This window comes from Ixodes scapularis, unplaced genomic scaffold (assembly GCF_016920785.2).
Source record: "Ixodes scapularis isolate PalLabHiFi unplaced genomic scaffold, ASM1692078v2 PGA_scaffold1__304_contigs__length_218370807, whole genome shotgun sequence".
NCBI classification, from domain to species: domain Eukaryota; kingdom Metazoa; phylum Arthropoda; class Arachnida; order Ixodida; family Ixodidae; genus Ixodes; species Ixodes scapularis.
Window position 1 is genome coordinate 121,134,388 of NW_024609846.1, and position 19,148 is coordinate 121,153,535.

Genomic DNA, 19,148 nt, shown 5'->3' on the forward strand with positions numbered 1-19,148 from the left:
GACGGAATTGTGGGCGTTGCTTTGCAGCGTTGCTGCGTAGGAAGGCCAGGCTGGTTTCTGCAGCAGACTGTTTCGCAGTAATTCCGTGTTCTTGGCAAGATGCACTCGGAGAGACTCGTTCTCGCTCTTCAGAGAGCGTACGTCGGTTGTAAGAGTGTCAATTTTTTTTTGGCACAGAAGACGTACCAATTGTCGTAACTCGAGTTGTTCGTACGATGTGGCTTCTTGCTGCATCTCCTGCGGCGTCCCGTTGGTCACAGCCGAGTCGTTACTTGGGGGGTCGGTCTCGAGGACTACGCTTTCCGGGTCGTGCCGCTTCGTACAAGCGGAACACTTGAACGTGCTGACTCCCTTAGCAACAAGGAGATCGCAGTCTTCATTCCTGACGCCAACACATAAGCAGTGAAATGTCCGTGAGCAAGGACCACAGCAGACGATGAACGGCTGGCGCTTGATGGGGGTGGAGCAGGACCCGCACACGTCCTTTCCGGGCGCCATCATGCGCAGCAATAGTAGTCAAGAGGTTCACCGATTTAAGAGATCCACCGATTCAAGAGACCCAAGGCCAAGAGGACTAAGAAGCCAAAGGATTCAATAAGTCAAGGGATTCGACAAGTGAGGAGATCCAGCGAGTAAAGAAATTCATCGAGTCAAGAGACCCAACAAGTCTAGGAGGTCAAACAAACTAAAAGATTAAACAAGCTAAGAGGTCCACAAGTCAAAGAACGAGTAAAAAAATTTAACGAGTCAAAGAAATGCAACGAGTCCATAGATCCAGTGAGTCAAGAGATCCATCGAGTCAAGAGATCCAGAAAGTTAAGAGGTCAAACAAATCAAATTATCCAAAGAGTGGAGGAATTCAGCGAGTCGAGACTTCAACCAGTCAAGAAAGCAAATATAGTGAAGACAGGGACGTAGCCAGGGGGGAGGCCCATGGGGCCCGCCCCCCCTCCCCCCGAAATTTTCCATTTTGCTGGGACCTTCTCTCCCCCCTCCCCCTCATACAGCATTTTGTCATGGGCGCCTCCCCCCTAAACAAAATACGTGCCTGAGTCAAGAGGTCCACCGATTTAAGAGGTCCGTCGATTCAAGAGACCCAACGCCAAGGGGACCAAGAAGTCAGAATATTAAGCGAGTTAAGGGACTCTATAGTCGCGGTCAGCTTTCTGACGCGTAAGAAAAGAAGGGAAGAGCTTAGCGCGTGTACAGCTTCGACAGCGCTCAAAGTGGGCGAGGGTATTATCGCTTACAGCTTGGCTGCATTGCCACAGAAAGTTTACCCCGAGTATAGGATTAAAAGACCCAACGAGCGAAGAAATCCACCGAGTCAAGAGACGCAGCAAGTCAAGAGGTTCCGCAGGTCAAAGGATCCAACGTATCAGGAGATCCAACGAGTCAAAAGATCCAACAAGTCCAGAGGTCCAACAAGTCAAGGACTCTTGAGTCCAGAGATCCAACAAGTTAAGAGGTCCGACAAATCAAAAGATCCAACATAGTCAAGAGATCTACGGGTCAAGAAGTCCAGCGAGTCAAGAGATCCAAAGAGTCAAGAGGTTCGAGGCAAGAGATCCAACAAGTTCAGAGGCCCAACAAGTCAAGGGATCTAATGAGTCAAGATATTTAACGAGTCAAGAGATCCAACGAGTCAAGAGGTCCAACGAATCAAGTGATCCAACACATAAATGTCCAACAAGTAAAAATATATAGAGTATAAGGGATACAGTAAGTAGAGACTCCAACGAGTCCCAAGATCCAACGAGCCCAGAGATCCAATGAGGGAAGACAACGAGTGCGTGTTGGATGTCCAGCATCGGAAAGGACGCCTTGCCGCTCTCACCCTGCCAGTAGCTACAGCAAGAAAGCATTTTAGGCTTTGCAAGGAACACAGTGGCCCACAGGATCGCGCGCGTGCTCACTTCAATATTTATACAAAAACGCAAAAAGTAAAAAAAAAAAAAAAAAAAAAAAAGAGGCAGGACGAGTTGACTGGTTTATTTTAATGTTTACTTGCAAGCCGCACCGGAAGCAAATAATTCCTTTATTTTCCTGGCCGAGGTCAGTCCTTCGGGAAAATTGTGAAAGGGCACGCGTGTTGCGGAAATGGCCCGGGTAGGCGGCTCACGAGCACGACCCTTGGGCCTTCACGCTCGCGATTACAATGGCCGCGCCGTCCAGTCGATCAGCGTTCATTCGTTGATCGACTGGACTGAGCTTCGGTTGGCGCCAGTCGGCGCATCGCACCAGTCGCTGCCCCCTGGAACACGTCACGTGATGATAACTTTATTTGTTTCAAAATGCCGGCCTTAGTCCAAGGTATATGGTGCCTCAATCTCCTTTTGTTTAGGGTAATGCCATTCTTCGTAGCTACAACTACTTCAAACTCACATTTGAACATTATGCCACTCGAAAAACGGTACCAACTTGTCACTGTAACAAAATATTATTATTCTAATAGCGCTTTCTATACACTTTTATAGAATGCATATTTCTCAGTCTGTTTTAGAGGCACACTGAGAAATATGCACTACCAAGAATACATAGATATTATGCGGGAAGGGAATGCGAAGTTACTATATATATATATATATATACACCCATAGAGTTATTAGAATAAACGCTAGAGGCTCAGGTGGCGCTAGTGTGCTGTTGCAATTCGAAGCAGAACAAGCAGTCTAAATTTGACTTCCGGTAATGCATTCCTATGGGAAAACGGAAATGCGTTTTCTCTTCGCGCACGATTATGAGAGCGAATATTGCTTAGTGTTGTGACAGTATAAAAAGTTTGGAACGTTTTACAATCGGATGTACAAAAGTATGCGCCAGATAGAACGTTTTTCTTTAGAACTGATGGCGTCGAACGGCTGCGCTAAAATAACCCAATTCACAGGTATAATACATGTTGACGTTGCAGACTGCTATTATAGGGCACGCATTTACGCATATAGTCAATGCTATGAAGCACACAGAGTGAATCAGCTTGACAAAACACCAAAAGGATGCTAATATATATACCAAATCCAACAATCAAAACAGACGACAGAAACGAAGCATGGAGTTATCGAACGAATAACGCGTACTGGATTAGCAACAAACTGTGCATGAATAATTATTGATAGCTTGTATTGATAGCTTGTACTCATTGATTGATAGCTTGTATTGACATTTGATAGCTTGTATTGACATTTGATAGCTTGTATTGACATTTGATAGCTTGTATTGACATTTGATAGCTTGTATTGACATATCATGCTGTACAACATAGATCCGGGACTCGATCGTAGCTAATTTAAGCGTCGCTCACTAACAAAAAGAAAAAAAAAAAAAAAAAGAAAAAGCTCATTAACTAAATAATATACACCTTTATAATGTGAATAAAGCTACGTAGTGCCCGTTACGAGTAAAGAAACTACGCTGATTCCTATTATTCTCTGGCCAAAAGAAAAATATCACGTACGTTTTCCAATAGGAATACACAGGAAGCTTGGAAAAGTAGACCGTTTACTGTCTGCTTCAATTAGCAACCGGAAGTCCCGTAGACACTAGCGCCAGCTGAACCTCTAGCGTTTATTGTAATAACTCTATGTATATACCTTACCAAACTTTCGGAAGATTTAACAAGGCTTACGTCACTAAGCGAGGTGAAAAAAAATGAGTAAGAGAAAGCAGTGAGTCATATATAAATGCTGTTTTGCTGATTTTGTTATTATTGTATCTTAAACACTGACAAAATATGTGCAGATCAATGTGTAGTGTGTATACTGGAATATCCGTTTCTTATGTAATAAAATGTTATCACGTGATTAACAAAGATTGCTAGGTGGCTCTAAAATTCAAACACAGATTTTTTTTTTTTTCTGTGCGGAGTATTGTTATTTTGTGTTTTGCCGCAAGATGTGGTGTCAATAATCTACGCACACACACACATACCAAAAGATGAGAAAAACAATAAAGAGCACCAAACCGACTTCTGGGCTCCGTTCCAGAATTCCCTGTGGCTTTGACGGGCCCGATACAATTTATCGTAGAAAATAAACTAATAAAAACATTCTTCGGACTTCGGACCCGATGTCGCCAGCCCGCTATCGCAGGAACCATACAAATAAATGGCCGGTAACAAGTGCTGCTGTAGCACAGTCAATGAATGCTAAGAGCTCGTGACGGTAAAGCTGTGACGGCTCTGTTGCGCGCTCCTGAACAAAACATAAAAAAAAAAAAAAAGAAGCCTTCGAAACAAAATGGTCAGGTGTCATTGCCTTTCCTGCCTGCTAGCCGGACACAAACATATACTAGCATACAGGCGACCAACCTCTTAAATTGATTGTCTGATAAAGAAAAAAAAATATTGACACTGAACACTGCAAGACGTAAAACACCGGGAAAAGATAGTACAATCATGTACGCTACAAAGATGCATTGGAGGCGGAGGTAACGAACACATAGGCGTAGACTTCGGAGGGGCATCGGGGCTCCTGCCCCCCCGGGCCCGGGCCATGATCCTTACCGAGACGCTGTTTACGTGCGTTATAACGAGCTTCTAGTAGTGGCATGTAAACAAAATAACGCCCACGTTGCCTTTATTGACAAAATACATGGGAACTGGAATCCCAGCGTGCTTTCATCTGCTAAGTGCACAAAAGAAGGGCTCTCCTTTACCTCGTAAAATACAATGCTAGCAAGGTGCAGCATCTCAGCGCCTCTCACACCTGTGCGAGAGGCATAAAAGACAAGTGAATGCGACCACCCACCAGACAGCCGGAGTCTGGAACGCTCCCGATCTGCGCGTATTTCCTATTTTTTCTTTTTGTTTTTACGCATTGTTTACTCATTACGGGCCTGAAATAACTCGGACAATGTTATAAGCGTTCATTTCTCATAGTGCGTAGATTTCATCCCGCAAATACCTCTCAACACTTTCAATCTAGTTATAGACCAACGCGCCGTTCACAAGAGGGAGAGAGAGAGAGAGCGAGAGAGACGGAGAGAGAGATTAAACATTATTTTACAGCTCAATTTCGAGTTGTATTAATCTTCCCCAGGTGTGGGCAGTGCGCGTGAGCAGTGGCGTGGCGCTGTTTAAAGCAGTTCCCGCCAGCGCGACTGAATGCTCGTTTCGGGAAAACACTAGTGCACTAGAGTAGAGAACTGGGTACCATAACTAAAGTAACGTCTTCGTAGTCGCTTCTAGCGTGGATGCAAAAAAAAAAAAAAAAAAAGAAGCAAAAAGATTGCAGATACTGTCGTTGTTATCCCGCCGTCGTCTGCCGCTGAGACTAGGAAGGAGTCGTCTGCAACCTATGCTGCAACAAACTCAGCCGTGCAGGAAAAGAAAAAGAAAGAAGAGCTAAGAAGGACATCGATCCCCGATCCCCCTCGGGCGCTGTAAATCGCAGTCGGACTGTAATCCTGCTCGATGGTCACCAGGGCCAAAGAGGATCAGCCTCGCGATAGCCGTTGGTTGCAGACGCGCAGCAGAAGGAAGACCTCGAGCCCGAACAGCGGCGCTGGCTGCGCTTGCTTACTGCCTCTCGTTTTTACTTCCTTCGTCTCTTTTTTCTGGAGCGGCAAGAAAAGAGACGTCTTCGGTGCGCGGACGAACGAGGCGAGAATTATGGAAAGCGCGCCGGTCCGCGTCAATTAGTCTCCATTATGCCGGCGGCGCAGCGCAATTAGTGCGCGCCCAGCGCCACCACAATGTATCACCGCCTAAGTGGGTTTACAAGGCTCGCCGAGCGGCCCGGGAGTTTATTTAAATTAACCCCGCGCGCCGGCGGCGAAGGAGGAAGGGGGGCATAAATACATCTCGCTGCCGGCGATGGCAGCAGCAGCGTGCGTGCGGCCGCCGATACAGCTTGGCGCAAGCAGGCACTACTTTAGTCGCTGTTTATATTGGAGACCAGCGCCGAGCCGAGGGCGTGTTTGGCCGCTTCTTTCTTTTTTTTTTCTCTCCGAAGACGAGCAAGTCCGAAGAGGGGCCGGAAATCTTGCAGGGGAAAACTGCTCGGGCCGGTTATCTCTCCTCTCGCGGTTGTATTTACAGATCACGGTGCCGCGGAGGGGAGTGGGGAGGGCGAAGAAAAACACAGCTCCCTCGCTGCGCCGCCGCTCCCGCAGAGAAGCCCGTGCGAAAAGTCAGGCGCGCTTGACGGGCCGCTGTCAGCGCGCCACGGGCGCCTCCGATTGGTCGGCGCGGCCAAGGGCCGGCGCCCCACGTGCGGGCTGGAACGGGGCCGCCCCTTTCGGCGGGTCGCCGCCGCCAGGGGAGAAAGTGGCGCTGCCGACCGGTCATGTTTGTTGATAAGGGCAATCATAGTGTGAGCCATATTTGGTGTTCCGATTTGCCGGTGGTCGTCGGGTTGAGCCCCGCCGGGAGGGTGTCACAGCCCCCCTCCGCCTCCTCTCCCCCTCTCTCTCTATTCTCTCTCGCTAGCGACAGCGCCGCGCGGCGGACCGCCGAGAAAACACACTCGCCTTGTCGTCGGCGCGCCGCCATTGCTGGCGTCTCGTGCGCGTTTTTGGGGCTTTGGTGGCGGTGGCCGGATTCTCGCGTCTCGTTTCGGCGGCCAGCGGCGGATACCGACAGCAGCAGCAAGCAGCAGCAGCGGCGGCGAGTGCGTGATCGAGTGTGCGGCGGCGCCATGGCCGGCGCCTGAGCGGGTGTCGTGAAACGAGGCCTCGCGGCGTGTGCACAGCAGCAGCGTCGTCGGCTACGAGCGGGCGGCGCCCCCCGTCGGCCGTCTCCGGCGCGGCAGCATCGATCCGCAATGTTCCCCAATAGGCATCCGGTGAGTGCCCGCAAATTGCTCTTCTTAGCGGCGCTCATTAAAAACGCCCTCGGCCCGGCGAGCGAGCGGGAGCCCGCCGCCGCAGCGGGCCGCGGGACCGCTTGCCGCAGAGGACCCCCCCTCCTCCTTCGTCGCCGCCGATGCGCTTTGGCGTCGCTGCCGCCGCCTATCTGCTTTTTCTCGGGTTCTCGCCACCCCCGACGGCTTTTCGGCGGCGGGCCCTGTTCTGGCTGGCTCATGGGACCGCACTAGCCATTGGAGACCGTCGGCCCGATTGGCGCATACCCGTCGTTCGGGAAAAATCGACCTGGTTGATCGCGCGCGCCGATTGTCAGCGGTCGCCCCGTTCAATGCGCGTCGGTCCTTCTCCCTGTCGACAACCAACGTTTGCAGACTTCGGCTTTCGCGCCCGGTGTCCGTCGAGCGGATCAAAACGCGTCGCTCGCTTACCGTGCGCGGTGCGATCAGATGAGTTTACCGCTCGCACTGTCCTAGCGCTTGGCTCTCCCTCCGTTCCGGGATTTTCCAGGGGTGTGTTTGCGTTTCTGTTTTCGTGCTGCGTCTTTGTTTTTTTCGTGCTTGTGCAGCGAGTGCATGTCGGCGGGCGCCTGCCGATGGAAGCGGAACATTAGTCGCGCCCCGGTGGCTCGCGCCGCTTGACCGCGCATTTCTCTGTTTGCGCACTCCTCACTCCCCACTCCCTTCCTCTTGGGTTTGTGGGGCGCGCTGCCGCCACCGTGGGGCGTGACCGTCGCCTACCAGCGGAAAAGGCTGCGTTGTCGTGCGCCGCCTCCGCGTGGCGCCATCTGTTGGCGGCGGGCGTGATTAATGGTCCAGAGAGGGAGAGGAGATCCTTGGTAACAGTTCAGGGATTTGTGGGGATGTAACGGTTTTCACGCTGGCGAGCAACGAACGTTTAATTGTTTTTGCAGACGTTTGTTGCAGATTGTTAACGAGAGTTTCCTTTTCGTGTTGTTCGGTATTGGCTACATGCCAATAAACGAATGAATGATAACTTGTACTATCTGCCCCTCGCAGTGTTCACATTACAAAAAATAAAGGAGCTTAGTTTATAGGGATAACTTGCAGGTGAACCCGCTGGACACCTTTGGACGTAGCCCACATCGTATGGCGTAAATTAGAACAAAATGATAACAGTCGACATCGTTTATAGCCTACTTCGATCCAACTGATCACGATAGGCATATTTCACAAGGGTGCCATCTGGTAGCCGCTGCCCCAATTATTCGAGTCCGCCATTGTTTTGGGCACGCTTCCTTATCTTGGATACGGTAATGCGGTTTTTGGAGGCTGGACAACGTGTACCACGTGACCATCATAATCCTCATCGTCTTGGTTTGTTCGACTTTTAATTTTGGTCCACTATTTTCCGAAACTTGGCAGTTTAATTGCGTGATCCGCATAATTATCAGCAACACATTGATTTTCCTGTTCTAGTTTAGGAAATTGTGTATGGTGACCTTGTCTTCAAAATTTGGAAGAAAACACTTTTTTGTTTTGTTTTGTTTGGTTTCGTTTAGATAGCGAGATCGTGAGCAAAATCATCATACTTTTTTTGTTGTTGTTGATGTTGGCTATCAGCCGAAGGATAGAGGCCTGTAAGCACCTGCAAGTTTGTAAGTACCTGCCTGTACCGTGTAGTGGGTAGGTTCGACTGGCCTCCTCTTGGAGCCCGCTGCCTTCACTGAAGCGCGGACGCTCGACTTCCTCCTCGTGACTGAAGTGAGCGATGACACCAGCGAACCGGCCAGGGCTTTTCCATCTGAATTGCCCGCGGAAGGTCACCTTGGCACGCTGTCTGACACGCTTGGACCTTTCCCTGAACCTTCGAGACTCGGGCAACGGTGCTCGTGATGTTCAAAAGACCGCGTCGCCCTCCCCTTGTACATATCCCGTAATCACTAGTCGCCTGTCCACGGGCCTCCAGAGCCGTTTCCTTTCTGCATTGCCGCGGCTCTGCTGAGCTAAATAGAGGTTATTAACGATTATTACGGAGAGGATCCACTTTATTGCGCTTCCAACGGAGGTATTACGTATTACGTACCTTAAAGTGCAAACTGTAGCATAGTAGCACGGAGTGAGAGCTTGTTTTGCGGCGGGACATTGTTCAAAATCTTGCTGTTGATAATATACAGGCGTATGTTCATGTAACCACTAATGCGCGATGAATCTTTTAAGGTTTTAGTCCCTAGATCACGAGATGAGGTCTATTTGCGTTAAACTGCTGTCACAAAGACAAAAAAAAAAAAAAAAAAAAGAAACAGCAACGCGACAATGGGTTAGGTGATTAAACTACCGAGTGTCGGAAAATAGTGTTGTTTTACTCCACCATGTCGCGCTACAGCACCCAAAAGAAAACAAACAAAACCGATGATGATATGATGGTCACGCGGTACAGCCTCCAAAATGTGCCTCCCTTGGACAGAGACCGCCCCGTCAGCGTTCAACACGGACACGGGTCCAATTCAAGTTCCTAGATAAGAGCTTCCTACAAGGAGCGACATTCTCTGACGCGCCGACTGCGCGACGGTGCAGGTTTTAGGATATGCGAATGGCGGCGCACAGCAGAAGACTGAACTGAATGACGCCATTTTGTTGCGGCGGAATGTGCTTTGTCATTTGTATTGGTTGTCATTACTTAGGAAAATAAATATCGAGGGTCAATTTACAGCCAATCACACACTTCGTGTCTGAGAAATGGCGGCAGCCAATGTTGATTAACGGTTTTTTTTAAAGAGGCCTCTTAAAGGCGAAGTTCGCAGTAAATAGTGATCAATATTACATGACACGACCCTTCCTGTACTAGTCTTCCGAAATCACGAAGCCTGGTGCTGTTGCTCCAGAACAAGGCTCTCAAAGTTTGTGCCAGTTTTTCGGTGTTTATTATTTCGAATATCTCGGGCAGCACCAATTAGTCTTCTGGTGTCATCTAAAGATAACGGAGTTCCCTCTGTGCGCGCATCTTAATTTTAGCGCCGGAACCAGCTAGCGCTTGGCGACACTTTTGTGTTGCTTTTTATAATTTTTTTTTTATTCGGTCTTATTTTGCGTTGGCACCGCGCAGGCTCGGGCCGCCACGCCAGGCCGTCTGGAGAACCCAAGTTCGCGGGTTTGGTCAGAGTCCAAATGCAACGAATGCCTTGGAAACCGTTGCCGAGACCTCGGTTTCAAAGCACGGGTTAGGAAGACACGTGGAGGTAGCTAAGGTTGATGCCTAAAAAGAAAAATGGGACTGACTATCGGGGCAAGTTCCCACGATTCGAGGATCGCATTAGGGAGTTTTAGGGAACCGTTTTTGCACTGCCGATATGGTAGGATCGGCCCTCCGTACGAAACTGCGTTTCGGTCTTCTGGACGGAAAGAACAGTTCAATCACCCTCAGACAGGTGTAATCACGCTGAAGACACGTGCTGCCTAGGCCCGTTGCTGCGAAGAGCCATCAGGGAACGTCGCATTTGGAAGTTTTCGAAGTTCCTCCGCATCGTTTCGATAACTCCGATAACGATACCTGATGGCGGTACGATCCACACGCAAAGATGTCAGCGGTGTATCGGTACGACATACTAAAACTTCCTCTTTACCGGAAAATGAATTACTTTAGAAAGCGAGATCAATAAAGACATCCGTCGACCTTTAAATTGCATTACATGTCACGTTCTTTTAATCAAATTCCCGCGCCAGGTCATGTGGCTGTGATGTCATGACCCCAGCGAGGGGGGCACTCAGTTGGTCGAACGACGTTTTAGCGAACGCCGACTTTTCATCGTTTACGGGTGGGCCAAGTGGGTTAACATTTTTGTAATAAGCCGCCGCAGACTGTCGCCGCGAAAGCGGCATAAGCGCAGCGCGGGGGGGGGGGGGGGGGGGGGGGGGGGGGGGTTATTGCGCGCTCCCGTTATTCGCTAAATGTCGATTTGCTCAAATAGCGCTCTTCGCTAAAACGTCATTCGCTCATGTGATAAGGACGCAAACGACCAATCAGAATTTTTGCGTCACGCCTCCGACGCCGGCTTTTTTGCCACGCCACCGCCGAGGCCGGCTTTTCTGCGACTCGAGCACCTTAACGCTGTCGCATTAAAATGTGACTTAAAGAAACGCCACACACACACAAAACAACATCCCAGATGCTCGCGCGACACAAGCGATAATCATTATTGTCGTCGGGGGCTTCTCGAGCCGCCGCCATCGCCTTCTCCTCCTTCCTGCCCACTGCATCGAACGATTTCTCACTCCTCTCGGGGCGGGCGGAGTCGCCCGCTTCTGGCCGATCCTCGTTTCCATTTCGTCGCAGCGAGTGTATGATCCCTCGTCGGTAAGCTCTCTCTCACCCGCCTCCCACCACCCCGAACCAGATCGAATGAGCCCACGTCCGTCCATCCGGCCGAGTTTCGTCTGCGCGGGGAAGCCGGATTCAAAGGGGTCCCTCAAATTGGAGTTATCGGATTTCGACGTCCTTCCTCTACTCCACCGACGCCGGAGAGAGGTCTTCAATGGAGAACGGGGGGTCGGTCGGTGGTAATCCCCCCTGTGCCCTAAAAAGGGGGGGGGGGGGGGGGTTCTCTCCTCGAGGAGGGTGCGCAGATAACCAGTTTTGAGGCGAGCCATTCGTCGCGGTTCCAGGCTGGGATTTGTGCTTTGTTGCGTGTCGACCCTCCGAGGGGATAGTAGTGTTGAACAGCTGGGTAGCTTCCCATTTGGGGCTTCGTTGGTTGTCAGGGGGGCGGGCGCGGGAAAGGGGGGTTGCTGGCGGGAGCCGATGAGAGGGGGCAGGGGGTAACCACCGGTTTCCGTGGGTACGAGCGTGTGTGTGTGTGGCTCATCGGGGAGTCTTTTATCTTTGATTGTATTGCCTCTAGGGGGCATTTTTGGGGGGTTGGCTTTGGCGCCGTACCTGATTTCGGGGTGTGTAACTGCGGGTAGTTACACCGGTATCCAGGGGAACCCGGGGTGGGCTGCCGAAAGCAGGAGGGGGGAGGTTTTTGGTCCTAGACGAGCATGCTTAGTAGAGGTGAAGTGAACGAAGGAGGGGGTAGGGGGGTCCTCCACCTGGAAAGGGGGCTAACCTTTCTTCTCTCTGGGTTGCCCCCTCTCCTCCTCCTCGGTCTGAACTGCTGCGCTAGGAAAGCGTCTCTTGTAAGCGCATGTTTATTGTAAATGCATTTTTGAAATGCTTTTGACAATAAGAACGACGGGCGGGCTGCCCTTTTTTTTGTGTATGTGTGTGTGGGGGGGGGGGGGGGGGGGAGATGGGGACATGTTTTTGTTCTGTCCTTGCTTCGGTTGTGTAGCAGTGTGAGAGCCTCGCCGAGTCGGAATGTCGACGACCAAGATTTTATCGCTGCCCGTCGCACCTGGGGTGCGGCAACGACCGTTCCGCATCGACTCGGCGAGCTTCGTTTAAAAAGTGGGGGCATAGAAAAAAAAACTTCTGTAATAGCGTTCCTGATGTAAACGGCGGTAGACGAAATTTGCTGCTTAATGCAATTTGGGGATGACGTTTAGGTGAGCTACAACCCATCCTCGCCTGACTTGCCGCCACAGTCTATTAGCGACGAGATATTTCGGCGGCACCCTCGTATGGTTCCTCTCCGTGACGTCACGATCGGAATTCGAGTCGCCACCGTCTTGGGAGGGGACGGGTAACTATACAATTACGCAGGTTTTGAAGTGAAGCTTCTAGGTTGAGCCTCACCGTGGCGATTCCTAAAAAGACAGTTTTGAAATCCAGCCTCTAGAAGACGCTTTAAACGGCGGGCGGCGAGCAAAAGGGGGAGAGTGGGGTTCTCCCCTTCGCGGGGGTTTCACAACTGAGTTGATCGAACAGCTCTGAGGATTTGTCGTGACGTGACGAGTTTGGACGCTGGCTACGTGTCATCAGGTGTGCACAACAACTTCTATGGTGGGTGTAAAAAGCACGGTTGAAGCGTATTGTCGTCGAGCTTGTCGCTCAACTGTTACACCGTCGAACTTGACTTCCTGACATCGCTCTTATGTCTGCGATTGAACGCAGAATACATTCTTCCAAGAACGACAGAGTGAGCTTTCTGGAGAAAGCAGCGACGCTTTCGGTCGCGTGCGTCGTCGTCTCGCGCTACATTTTCAGGGGTGTACTTTACACAGTGCTGCAATCCCGCACTGCTGCGAGGAAACTTTCTTTCGCGTCTCATTCCAATGCCCTCGCGCAACTATATTTATATATATAAAAATAGTTTCGGGCACTGCGTAAGCTACGCTACTCGCAGCTCCGACGCTTTATAGATGGCTGGGCGGTAGTTCCAAGGTGGAGACGAGGATCGATTCTCCAGGATGTCCCGTGCGCCTGCTCGCTGACGCTGGTCAGTGCGCTACAAATACTTTATTTGACTACAAATGCGAACCGGTCAGGTCAGCAGCATGTCACGAGTGACGGCGATGTTCATGTGCGTTAGGTATAGAAACGAGCACGCTGATATTTCAAAGTTTGGGAAACCTCAACTTGCGAAGCTTTGTGGAGGTCGAGCGCGTTTTGGACACCGGCTACGTCCCTGTCTGTGGCAAAATATTTTTGAGGGTGATGAAGATGACATTGTGTTTGCGCTTTGCCTTGCCACGATACTTCGTCTCATCCTACGATGGACTAAAGGCCAAAGCCACGGGCGGCCAGGTCGAATCACGTTCCACGCTAAACTCTGACGTGCTTAACATTGATTAGGGATGAACGAATAATGCTCCGAATCAAAAAGCGCTGCGTCATTTATATAGCTTCGACACTGCAAAGAGTCTGTATGTCGTGGCTTTCTTTGCGATGTTAAATTGATGAGTCACTCAGTGCTATTCAATTCGAACCACTGTCCGCCCATACTCATTAGTGATCCTAGACGCAGGCACCGACACGTGCATCGAAGCAAAATACCAGGCAATTTCTAAGTGGCTTGTGATTGGATCTGGTGGCCCGTAGCTTTTTGCCGTTAGTCCATCCTAGGCTGAGACGAAGTATAGTGCTCCAAAAAGTAAGCCGCGCACGGTGACCGTCCAGCTCGGGAAAAACCGTTGCGCGACCAGTTTTCTCCTACTTGGAGCAACGAATAAACTTTTCGTAGACCGTATACGCTAGAGCTGTGCACTGCTAGCGGGAGCATTTGCCGTCACGTTGAGCACAGATTGAGCTGGCGACCAGAAGACCAGAAATCCGCAGCGTATGGGAAATACGAATCCCTAATTGAGTTAGACATCTCGGTCCCTTCGTGCATCGCTGCTTCGAGGAGGGAACACGAGGATTCCTATATTAACGCGTTCACTTTTTTTTTGTAAAAAACAGCTTCACGCACGATCGAACACGCCGACCAGAACCAGGCGGTGATACCATCACCAAGGCCGGCAGTCCGCCGTCCCCGCTCCTCTGGTTCTTCGTTCGTCCGCAAGAGGGCGAGCGGCAGGTTAGAGTTACGAATAGCCTTGACAGCCTATAGCTCAAAATAGCTGACGCCGAGAATTGAGTATAGACCTTTCCATCGCTTATCGCCCAGGCGAACAATGTCGAGTCACTGGACTGTTACGCAGGCGCGGCGTACTATTTTTTCGCAAGAGGCGCTATTGCGCGTGCTCGGAAGGCGTTTAACAGTCCAGTAAGAAAAGATGGCAGCTCGCAGAAGGCGTTTGTTGGAAAGGTCTATAGGAACTGATACTTTCGTGAGCTAAATCTGAAACATCCGCGTTGCTGGATATCATCTATCAGACTGACGAGGTAGCGTTTTAGGTCGCACTGGCACTCTTGTACTCGGGGGCAACTTTCCGTGCCACTTCGGACGAGAGGAGGAGTCCGCGTGCTCATGTTTGATCCTTCGACGCCGGGTTAAAGCGAAGAAATAAAAAGATCCGATAAATCGAAATGCGATGCGAGGAGCGATAGACAGAGCGAAGAAGCGTCGTCCGCTCCATCTGGCGTTTGAACTCGCGAGACCAGGAGCAGGCGACGCTCTTGTTCGCTGATTGGAGGGGGACTGTGGGTGCAGGCAGAGGCATCTCGCCTTTGAGCCTCCCCCATTAAGCCTTGTAATCAGAGCTGGGCCCGTCCTCGCTTGCGCTCTTCTCCTTCAGTTTTTTACAAAATGGCATATCACTGTTTCGTTAAAATCGTGATTAAAAAAAGAAAAAAGTTTGCACTTTGTGACATCTTTTGCATAGAAGTGCATGTGTACCGATCGCACCGCGGCGGAACAATGATAAATCCCCGAGGGTGCACGGTGGTGGGGGTCGTTGACACGGGCTTCCACCGACACGCGGTGGTGGCGTCGACTCGGGGGGAGGGAGCCCCAACCCCGGCGTCCCATCTGCGCGGACGTCAACGTTTCTCCCCGCGCGCGGACGCCGCGTTCGATGACGCGTGAAACGGGTCGGTATCCGGTGCCGCGACCCCTAATTCCCCGTGCCGGCTTTCGGCTCGGGTTCCGTCCGACGCGGGTATATACACGGCGCGGGAAGGGGTGGAGGGGGAATAATCGGATTAGTGAAATCGCGAGCACGTGCCGAAGTGAGGCAGGCAGGCCCTGAGGGGGGGAGGGGGCGGGAACCGTGCGCCTCGTCGTTGATGAGACGGGCAGCTTTCAACGCTCTGCGGCGACCGTGTGCAAAGGGACGCTATGCAGACAGCGTCTGAGGCGTCTTTCTCCTCGTATCATGTCACGCTGGTCATTCAAAAGTTCGTGTATACGAGCAGGGTGCCTGCGGTGGGGACCATGGCAATGGATGACGTCGCTTGCACCGATGAAGGGCTGCCCAGATCGTCGCGTTTACCCGAATGCGACAGTGCCGCATCGCATCGAGATGGGCAACTACTATAGCTAGAATAATCGAAAGTTCGTATATACGCGATAGACTGTCCAGGTCATCGGAAGTGAGATCGAGCGCAGACAAAGAGTGAACGGGAGTGGTGGGTCAGCGTCCTGTACCCTGTTTTCGCTTCCTTCGCCGATTGGTTGAGTGCGCGAGTTCCAGTAGAACGCTGACGTATAGACTTGTTTCACAAGGGCGCCGCCATCTTGAAACGTCGTCACTTCCCGTGTGGGCGAAAACATTGTTTTTTACGTCGCCACTCCAATAGAATGCATCGAGGATATGTGCGTCACCCATTCTCGTTTTGTCTCCCCTTTACTCTTTTTACTATTTGCGGGTTGAAATGTTTTATTATTTTTTCGTCGCCCATACCGGGTATGCCTACCAGGTGGCTGGAACGAGAGTAAGCGAAAAGGGTCTATAGATACCCTTTTATTAGCAGCAACTTAGGTTTTGATGCGAGTTATATGGAAGCAGAGAGAAATGTAGTACAGGTAATACCAGGACTGATGTATGCGGACTACATTACATTCACCGCGATATTATGCCATGTTCTAGAGGTAAATCTCAATAACTGTCGTTTACTGTCTATGTACTACATGCACTGGGCATATACTTATGGCCGATAACCAGGATACGTTACTGGAACTAGCTGGAATATGTGGAGGGGAAGGGAACACCTTGAGCATGACTTCTAGTGGTGACAAGTCTGGAGTAATGGTGTTTAACGGTGAAAAGAGGGACCTCCTGAGGATACAAGACACTGTAATATGCCATGTAGAAAAATACAAATATCTGGGAGTCAATGGCTCAATAATGGAAGGAAATATCTAGAGGAACAAGAGGAAAATATAATTAGAAAGGTGAAAATGAATCCATCTATTACGAAGCTTAAGGCACTATAGAACGATAATAGATAGGAAGTGGCTACGGATGATGGTACCAGGACCGTTCTTGGCAGACCTGTGCATGAAATCATGGGTTCAATCAGGACTAGAAATTCGACGGAGAAACGGAGGCAGATTGGCACATAGAAAGGCACGACATGAGGGAGTACAGGGGGACATGGGCTGGTCGTCTTTTGGAGAGGCAATTAGTAGGTTGAAATTCGAACAAAGGTTGACCGAAATGGATGATACACGGTGGGCACGGAAGGTATTCAAGTATTTATATACGAGAAGTTTAAACGCAAAATGGACACACCGAACCCGAAAGCTTACATTTAGATACCTACACTATGGGGCTCAGCAGACTACGTTATGACGTAGTCTTTTTCACTCCCTTTTCCACTGCAGTGGAAAAGGGAGTGAAAAAGGCAGAGAAAAATGTGGGAGGAAAGAATGCAGGAAAAGTCAGCTCTAACAATGTGCAGGTCACAAAAAACGGAACATAAGAAAGGAAAATGTGTTTGACAATTCACTGGGAAGTTCTTTACTGTTTGAGGCGAGTACGGGGAATTTTGAGGACGAGGACTTATGGGCTAAATTCCAGGAGACTGCCATAATGAAAGCACGACACTAGAGCACTTGGTTTTGAGGTGCACGCGGGGCTTCGTCCTGCCCTCCCCGATGGGATAACAGAGTTGGCCGGGGCCCTGGGTTTTGCTGATGACGAGGGAACGACGGAAGACAAAAGGATTGTAGTCACAAAGAGGCGATTAGAAGATTGGTGGAAATTATCTAGGCAAAAATTGAACGATGCACGACTAAGTAGCGCAGCTGGGGACAGGCGGGAAAGAGGAAAATTGGCACTCCCTCGCGCGTGATTCCGGCCCGAAGTCTCAACCCTGTCTCCCAGTGGGTCCGGTGCTGGGGTAACGCCGACAAGGTTTGACCAGAGGAAAATTGGCGACTCCCTCGCCGGGGGGAAGAGAAGCCGGGGGGGGGGGGGGGGGGGTAGTTGTTTTGCCCTCTATAGACCTTTTTCGCATAACCTCAAACCAGTCAGTAACTGACGTACCCTCGACCTGGTGCATTTTTAGATTGCCCGCTGACACAGGGTATGCAACCGCCAAGGCTTAAAAGGCTTAAAAACGGACGTCGTGCATGAGTTAGTTCCGAAAGCTCCTATTTACCGTGCTGCTATTTCCGAAAATCTATGGTTGTCTGGCTACCACTGCGTGGTCGTCGGATGGATAAATAATTTCAAAAAGCATAAGAACAATAGCAGAGAGTGCGCCATGAACACAAGAAGCTGCAGCGCGAGTGTGGCTGCAATTTTATGGAGCTACGCCTTTTCCCCAAGAATCTTAATTTATGAAATCAGTCGATTGCGAGATTTAATCGCGAGAAATACGTATCAGACTGATTGTCACGTTTAAGCCCACGATCACTTCGTGTACGACAAGAGGACAGATTTTACTTACCGGTGCAGGTGGTCCAATTAGGTTATCACTGCAAGCCCCATGGTATGTGAAAGGTGTGAAAAAGTCTACATGCCACCACTCAAGATGGAGCTATCAAATGTCGAGAGCTTACCTGCATATATATAGACTAGATTAAATTGCTCATATATACTTCGCTGTGGAAACCCAATCAAAACACCCCACCGTCTTCGTCTTCGTTCTTTCGAGGCGGCAAGGTGATGGCCTGTGAGTAGCCAGCTAAATTTAACCCGGACAAGCTCCAACCAAGTTATTGCAGCCCACCATAGCCAAGTCTAGCCAAGTTCCCCCCATACCTACACCGTTGCCTACCCAGATAGCTGTGCTGCCAGAACTAGCCAGTATCTCTTTTTCTAAGACGCTAGACGGCGTCGTCGGCGACGCAATTCTCAAGATGGCGGCGCCTTTAAAGAAAAGGTCTATACGCTCCGTGCGGGAACTATAGGGGGCGCTTTGAAAAACGGGCGTAGCGCCGCTAGCGGAGGAGCTGGCGTTCGACAGTGAGGCGCGCTCAGCAGCCTGCGGCGCTTTTTCGCGTGCGAAGCTGTGGCGGCGGAAGCGCGCACGGACGGAACTTTTGCTTTTTGAGCCGATGAGTTGAGGGTGACGTTGCATGAGTGCCGGGGCAGATTTAAGAATGGCGTTCAGTTGTTCTCCGCTTCTTATATATTGAGTTTGAGTCGTTATTGGGTGTAATTTCCTTAGTTGCGGTCGAAAAAGGAGTTTGAGCAATTTTCCAAAAAGTAAGACGGCCGCCACCATAATTGCTGTCAGTGGGAAATGAGTTTCGCTCGTCGCTGCAAACGTAGGACTGCTTGGACGATGATATTTGGAGGCGAGTGAGATGTTCACTAAGTTTTTGCCCTAAGTGAGCCAAGTTTTTTTTTACGACAGCAGGTGTGAAAGTTATGGTTCGAACGAATAAAGGAATAAAGGTGTCAGGAATATCCAATATTAAACCCAAAATGTTGTGTTATAACCGGGTTGTGCGAAGTGCAGATTTGGACACATAGGTTCTTGGACATGACCGTAACTTGACACAACCGTTATAATACAAAAATAGGTGGCATAGGGAAAGCAGGTGGAAATTTGGTTTGGGCAGCGTAACTGAATGGGAAACGGTTTAGACCGCAAAAGAGCTGTCAAGAGAA

At 50.3% G+C, this 19,148-nt stretch overlaps 1 protein-coding gene across 13 annotated transcripts in view; it reads left to right on the plus strand.

Moving 5' to 3' along the window:
• The first annotated feature begins 6,385 nt into the window (after window positions 1–6,385).
• LOC8038033 (transducin-like enhancer protein 4) overlaps window positions 6,386–19,148 on the plus strand; it is a 105,891-nt gene continuing 93,128 nt past the window's right edge. For 4 of the 13 annotated variants that reach the window (XM_042290920.1, XM_042290917.1, XM_042290926.1 and 1 more), the window contains exon 1: window positions 6,391–6,782. In XM_042290920.1, the coding sequence (XP_042146854.1) occupies window positions 6,762–6,782 (21 nt within the window). In that variant the 5' untranslated portion in view covers window positions 6,391–6,761. Of the gene's footprint in view, window positions 6,783–19,148 lie in introns of all 13 variants that reach the window. The other 9 variants (XM_042290916.1, XM_042290921.1, XM_042290922.1 and 6 more) reach the window with 6 other exon arrangements.